The following is a 7,338-nucleotide window of genomic DNA, read 5'->3' as shown; positions in this document are numbered from 1 at the left end:
AGTCAGTCCTGGCACGGACTGAGCAGCCCAGGAGGGCAGAGGGTGACCTACGTCCGGACCCAGTCACCCACTGTGGAGACAGGTCCCCATGTAAAGTGGCAAGGGAGCTGGGTGACAGCCAAGGCCCCTCCCACCTGAGTTCTGACTGGGGGCTGTATCCCAGGCCCAACAGCCCTGGATGAGGGTGTGCGGCAGGAAACCCCCAGCCTGTCTGAACCCTGGGGGGCAGTCCCAGGAGCCACCTGCCATGCCCCAACATCTTCCCCACCCCAGGTGGCACATACCCCTCCCTCTGGGATCAGCAAACTACAGGTGTGTCCTCAGTGTCAGACCATGGGGGCCACACGGAGACCCTGAGGACTCCAGAGACCCAGGCAGGTGAACTCAGGCCTCAATATACATCAGCTGCTCTAGCTGAATTTTGTTCAAGCTCAGTGAACACCTGCTCTGCAGGGTGCATGTGAAAGGGGCAAGAATGTGTAAGCTGCAGATAAAGGAGACAGGACACAGCGGGTCCATCTAAGCTCTATCCCCTGCCTTCAGCACTGATAAAGCAAATCCAATTCTTAGGGAATGGTGGCCACATGCTGGGCCAGCCCCAGGCTCTAAATCTGACAGTGAGTGACAAGAGCCAGGCCTTGCCCTCAAGGAGCTCTCCAGCATACACCTCACTGTACCCATCCAGCACCCTGCAAAACAGGCATCAAAGTCATTATCAATGCACAGAGGAGGAACCTGACTCTTAGACAGTTTGATGGGTTTTCCAGGGTCGCACGGCTTCTGGAAGACGGATGTGACCCTGAGGACAGGGCACAGGCCAGTGTAATGCCACGAAGGGATGAGCTGTGATCTATGCCACGTAGAGGCCTAGGCCAAGGTGGGACTGACTGATGACCAGGTCAGCCAGGTCGCTGAAAACTCTCTTGGGTGCTCCCCTGCCAGCTCCCAAGAGTCTGGAACTGCCAGGAGAGTGATGGCAGGTCCCCCATCTTTAGCTGGGTGTGCCTGGATAGAGCAGCAAGGTGAGGGCACATTTCCCCGGCCATTCCCTCCAGGTGCAGCTGTGACCTGCTCATTCCAATTTTGTGGAAATATTTCCACACGCACAAAATTGCAAATTGCAATGAACGTGATGAGAGGAGTTTAGACATAGGATAGGCAGTGTTTTAGAGGCAGAGCATCCAGGGCTTCCTGATGGGTTAGTTTCAGGGCTTGAGCAGGGAAGGAGAATCGAGGATGATGTGTTCAAATCTGTACAGTCACCTCCTCCATGCCACACCTGTGCCAGGCACTGGAAGAGACAGATGAGTACAGGAGCCCTGGCCTGGGAGAGGTGTGGGAGGAAGGCCAGAGCATCTACTGGGAGCTGAGGGCTGATGTCCACCTGGGTACCGTCCAGGTTCTCTGCATGGACACGTACAGGCTGGAGGAGCTGCCTGGACGAGGCACAGCTATTGTTGGTGGTGACCAGCACATCTGGGAATGGAGACTGCGCCAGCAATGGAGAGGTGGGTGGCCTGAGGTTTGGTTGATCTAGGGGATGGTAGGGTGTGGGAGGACCAAGGAAAGGGTCTGGGGAATGCGGCACGTCCTACAGAGGGCATTTGGGAGTCAGTGCTCGGGCCTTCTGGGTCACTCAGGTCATTTGCTGGCCTGCATCATAATTATTGCCATATGGGAGTGCCATCTTTCCTATGATATATTTAATATATCTCTGTGAATGACCTACCTGTTTGTATTTACAAATTCACGTTTAAAGGAAATTTGTATCACTCTCACAAATAGAAAGCAGCAAAACACAAATTCAATAAAAACAAAATGAAGTTAATGAATTTTAGCTAGATACGATTCCCTGACCAAGGCCTGCTCTATCTTTGTTTTTTAAAAAGTGATAGGCAATGAGAGAGGTATTAAAGGTCTATTAGCACCAATTCGAGACTGTCTCTCCAGTGCTCAGAAGAATGAAAATGTAATTGAAGGGGAAGAACTAAAAAATAAATTATGAAAAGGGAGTAAATACTCACCCTGGGATTTGACGCTAGTTCTGCTGGGTCACACACCTCCTGGGATCGTCTTGGGTTCCTGGAGAGCCAGCCTCATTTCAGAGACTATAGGACCAATTGCTGTTGCTTCTACCAGGTTCCAAACAAGAAGACAGAATCATGGCCCATTAGGAGGCCCTCTGGAGATGCCCTGCTATAAGGCAGGCCCCCTCTGCCAGGGCTGGATGGGAGGAGGCCAGGCTGTTCTGGGTCTCCCACCAAGGGGCAGGGCCCACACGAGTTGCTACAGTTTAGCTGAAGTGAGAGACAGGTTAAACTTGTCAGCTGACAACCAGGTCCTTGGCCAGGTGGCCCCACACGTAAACCAACTTCCATTGTGGGCTGTGAACCTTCTCCTGCCAGCTGTGGCCGGGTTTCCAGAGGAAAGGAAAAAATAGTGGTTTTTCTTCATCCTGGACTGAGAACTCTGTCATTTCCTCTGTTTCTAGAAACTGAAGAAATCACTTGTCATGCTGAAAGAGCTCACCAACAAATTCAAGTAAAGCTTTTTCCCTCCTCCTGCTATACCTTCTAACCCTGCCCTGAGGACCCAAAATCTGGCTCAGGGGAAGGAACTGGTTGTAGACACGGGGTCTTCTCAGAGCTGACCAGGCACAGAGGGACCCTGGCTCAGAGGTTTGCACTTGGAGTGTGTCACGGGTCAAGCCACGGAAACCCAGTCCCTCTCACAGGTCTTCAGGCCAAGCATGGGGTGGTCATAGGAGTTGGTGACAAGGCTGGGGGATTGGGAGGACTGGAAGGGGCTGCAGCTCCATGCTCCAGGTGGAGGGGGAGAGTCTGGGGCTGGCCCTCCAGGCTGTTGGTGCTGGGTGTTGGGTGCCAGGTGCTGCTTGCATGGGACATGAGTCTCCGTGTGTCCTCGGGCAGGTATGCTGTATTTGGCCTCAGCTCCAGCAGGTACCCTCAGTTCTGCGCCTTTGCTTATGACCTCAACCAGAAGCTCCCACCTGGGGGCCTCTCAGCTCACCCTGACGTGGGAAGAGGATGAGCTCAGTGGGCAGGAGGACGCCTTCCTCAGCAGGGCCGTGCAAACCTTCAAGGTCGGTTCCCAGCCAGAGCTGCTCCACAGCAGGGACATGACAGGGAGCATTCATGCCTAGGACCTCTGTGCTGGGCATCCTGGGTGCATGACCTCTGCCCCTGGTCCTGTAGATGTGGTCCCAGACATGGGCCAGGGCCACGGGCCTGAGGGCGCAGGTCACTGCTGCTCTCCCTCAGCCCCCCAGAAGAGCTCCACCCTGTGCACACCACTCTGGAAGAGGAGGAGGCACAGATCTCCCCCCTGCCCTTAGGGAGCTTCTAGTTTAACATCTTTCCCCCACTGACTACCTAGGTCGCCTCTTAACTACTGTGTCTGTTTCAATCTCCCAGCCATAGAGAGCCTGGGGACAGGCACTACACAGTGGTGGATCCACTTTGGATCCACTCAGTATCTCCACAGCTCTTTATTGCAATGGTTGGCTCCAGTAATTTAGGTAACTCGTCACTCATGCAGTGCATCACTCAGCAGTGGTGCTTAGGAGCATCAGTGTGCGTCGGGGCAGGCTTAGTTCCAAAGCCCGGGCCTCCTCCATGTGGTTCCACAACACGAAAAGGGGACAATCAGACCTCTCCCAGTGTGGGCATGAGGATACAACAAGATGATGTCAATATTGACATTCATAATGGCGGAGCACAGTGGCGCCTGCCTGTAATCCCCAGCCCTTTGGGAGGCTGAGGTGGGCAGATCGCTTGAGTTCCAGAATTTGAAACCAGCCTGGTCAACATGGCAAAACCAGTGTCTACTGAAAATACAGAAAGTTGACTGGGCTTGGTGGTGCACACCTGTAGTCTCAGCTACTCAGGAGGCTGAGGTGGGAGGATTGCTTGAACACGGGGAGGCTGAGGCTTCAGTGAGCTATGATGGCACCACTGTACTCCAGCCTGGGTGACACAGTGAGACCCTGTCTCAAAACGAAAACAAAGCAATATTTATAATAGCAGCAATAGCTACTATGTGCCAAGCCCAGGCACCTCTTTGAGTCCTTGCTGTCACCCTATCAGGTAAGTGTGCTTAGAACTTACATGAAGCACATGGCTCAGTGTTTGGTCCATGGTAAGGGCCTAAAAAGTGGTAGCCCCGGTGGTGCAGATGCTGCTGCTGCTGACTGTTAACCCCAGTCTGCTCCACCTTCTTCCAGGCAGCCTGTGAGACGTTTGATGTCCGAGGCAAACAGCACATTCAGATCCCCAAGCTCTACACCTCCAGTGTGACCTGGGACCCACACCACTACAGGCTCATGCAGGACTCACAGCCTTTGGACCTCAGCAAAGGTACCTGCTTCTCTGCAGCACACGGGGCTTGTTTGTGTTGGGGTCTGAGCCCTGAGCCCATGGTCAAGGAGACCCCCGGGTCTCCTTCTGAACAGAGACAACTGGCCTGGGCGCCTCCCTCTCACTGCATGCAAGGTCCTGTTAGGGTGCAAGACTCAAGGCGCTGAGGGAGGCTGTTTCAGGAGGGAGCCCCAGGAGTGTGGTGGAGAGAGAAGGGGACAGCATCTGCCGAGGGCCTACTGTGTGCCGGGCACTGTGTGGGGCTCCTGGCCCACATGGGCTAAGTGAGCCTGGACACTCCTGGGAGAAAGGCACAGAGGGAGAAATTGCAGTTCAGGGAGGTGAAGCACATTGCTAGCCTGTGGCCATGTTGGGTTCTGAGCCCCCGCCTTCCAGCCGCGAAGGCAGCCAAGGGTCGTGAAGAAGGCGTCACAGAGGCCATTCCAGGCTGTAGTGGTGAACTCTCCACTCTGCACCCCGGGGTGCTGTGCCCTGTGCCCTGACAAAGGTAGTCCTGAAGGTTTCTACATGTTTAAGTTCTCCCCAATGTCAACGATGCTCTCCTGTGGGTCCCAAGCCGTGGAGATGTCCTGGGGCTTTTCATTTTAGGTAACTAAATTGAATTTCCCAACACCTAGAAGCAACACGGCTGCCCTGTATGAGACCAAGGATCTTTATCTGTGATTCAGAAACAGTGGAATAAAAGGAAAGTAAAGAAAACCCCAACAGCCACCTCAGCAGGATGCCCCAAGTGTAGTGTCCAGGTGTCACTGACTCAGACATGTGGGGGCTTCTCCCACCCACGCTCCAGAGCCACTTTGCCAGTTCACCGTCTCTGTGTTCTTCGCAGCCCTCAGCAGCATGCACGCCAAGAACGTGTTCACCATGAGGCTCAAATCTCGGCAGAATCTACAGAGTCCGCCATCCAGGTAAGGGAAAGTGCAGGGCTTCTCGGGTGATGCTCTGTCGATTTTATTCTAATGAATGAAAGACCAGAAGAAGTCAGTCTTTGAAGGAAGAAGAGAGGAGCCTCTGCTGGCATTAGCAGCCACACTGTCAGTAGGACCAACTCACCTGGTAACCCGCAGCCACCTGTGCTTTTACATCTACTCTTGGTTAACCACAGGCCACTTTTCCAAGTTGGACACTAAGCATCTGCTCCACTTCCTCTCCTTCCTCATTGAACTCTTTCACTAAAAGGAGAGTGCAAGAGAGACAAACTGTTTGACTCATTCTGAAGAACTTTCAGGAAAAGTGTTGGCAGGGAAGGAAATTTCCCAGCTCTGGGAAACGAGCCTTGTGGATTATCTGCAGGTTTCATTGATCTGTGCGGTCCTCCCCGCGTGCATTAGGAAAACTGCCCTTGGTTCTAATAAGAACAGGGTTTGTCCTGGTGACAAGGAAAGATTTCTTCTTATGTCCATGTATCTCCAAGGGGGATGCTTTCTCCAGGCGGAGGCTGTGACCAAGCCCTCGGGGGACTCAGAGGGCTGCTGGGAAGGGGTGGGTCCCCTCCTCCCCAAAGGGAAGCTCCCGGGGCCCTCTCGAGCACCCCTGCCTGTGGGAATGCCTCATCCCAAGCTCAGGATGGCGGCCCAGGCTTGTGGAACCAGCCAGGAAAATGAAAGGAGGGCACATTTCCTGGGGAATCTCACCTGCCCATCAGGGGCCCTGGAGGAAATCCTGCAACGTCACCTGAGGCTTCTTTTTTTATTTTTATTTTTTGAGATGGAGTCTCACTCAGTCACCCAGGCTGGAGTGCAGTGGTGTGATCTTGGCTCACTGCAACCTCTGCCTCCTGGGCTCAAGCCATTCTCCTGTCTCAGCCTCCGGAGTAGCTGGGATTAGAGGTGCCCGCCACCACGCCCAGCTAATTTTTGTATTTTTAGTAGAGAAGGGCTTTTACCGTGTTGGCCAGTCTGGTTTTGAACTCCTGACCTCAAGTGATCTGCCCACCTTGGCCTCCCAAAGTGCTGGGATTACAGGTATGAACCAGGGTGCATGGCCCACCTGAGGCTTCTTTTTCCTTTCCCAGCCACACCACCATCCTGGTGGAATTCTCTTATGAGGAGGGCCAAGGCCTGAACTACCTGCCAGGGAAGCACCTTGGGGTTTGTCCAGGCAACCAGCCGGCCCTGGTCCAAGGCATCCTGGAGCAAGTGGTGGACGGCCCCGCACCCCCCCAGACAGTATGCCTGGAGGCCCTGGACGAGAGCAGTGAGCCCTGGGCCAGGGAGCCAGTGCTGCCTGGCATCCTCCAGTCACCCCACCTGATTGAGGGGCTAGGCCTGGGCCTGCCAGTGACAACCATCCCTGTCCTTCCTGCTGAGAGGGTGGGCTGCCAAAATCTTATGTGAAAGCAGCTGTGGAAACAGTCCCAGCCACAGGCATGGATCCCTGGCCTTACTTTCTCCAGTGATAATGACACCGCCAGTGTATCTCCCTCAATGCAGTGACCAAAGTCAGAAAGTGGGATCAAGGGGCGGAGCAAGATGGCCGAATAGGAACAGCTCCAGTCTCCAACTCCCAGTGCGAGCGACACAGAAGACCGGTGATTTCTGCATTTTCACCTGAGGTACTGGGGTCATCTCACTACGGAGTGCTGGACAATCATTGCTGGTCAGCTGCTGCAGCCTGACCAGCGAGAGCTGAAGCAGGGCGAGGCATCGCCTCACCTGGGAAGCGCAAGGGGAAGGGAATCCCTTTTCCTAGCCAGGGGAACTGAGACACACAACACCTGGAAAATCGGGTAACTCCCACCCCAATAGCGTGCTTTAAGCAAACGGGCACACCAGAAGAATATATCCCTCACCTGGCCGGGAGGGTCCCACTCCACGGAGCCTCCCTCATTGCTAACACAGCAGTCTGCCGCGATCTAACCACAAGGCAGCAGCGAGGCTGGGGGGGGGGGCCGCCATTGCTGAGGCTTAAGTAGGTAAACAAAGCTGCTGGGAAGCTCGAA

The 7,338-nt window shown here is 54.3% G+C and overlaps 1 protein-coding gene across 1 annotated transcript; it reads left to right on the top strand.

Moving 5' to 3' along the window:
• Positions 1–1,270: 1,270 nt before the first annotated feature.
• On the top strand, positions 1,271–6,709 carry LOC108539916 (nitric oxide synthase, inducible-like; the record flags this gene model as incomplete). The annotated part of the gene is made up of 5 exons (XM_017888860.1): positions 1,271–1,508; positions 2,931–3,103; positions 4,244–4,376; positions 5,227–5,305; positions 6,412–6,709. Coding segments are annotated over exons 1-5 (921 nt in total), but the record flags the coding sequence as incomplete, so codon positions are not given.
• Positions 6,710–7,338: the final 629 nt, after the last annotated feature.

The sequence above is a fragment of the Rhinopithecus bieti genome, unplaced genomic scaffold, assembly GCF_001698545.2.
Source record: "Rhinopithecus bieti isolate Rb0 unplaced genomic scaffold, ASM169854v2 scaffold_18477, whole genome shotgun sequence".
NCBI lineage: Eukaryota > Metazoa > Chordata > Mammalia > Primates > Cercopithecidae > Rhinopithecus > Rhinopithecus bieti.
The sequence above is the reverse complement of the archived record's forward strand: the minus strand, read 5'-3'. Positions and strand labels throughout refer to the sequence as shown.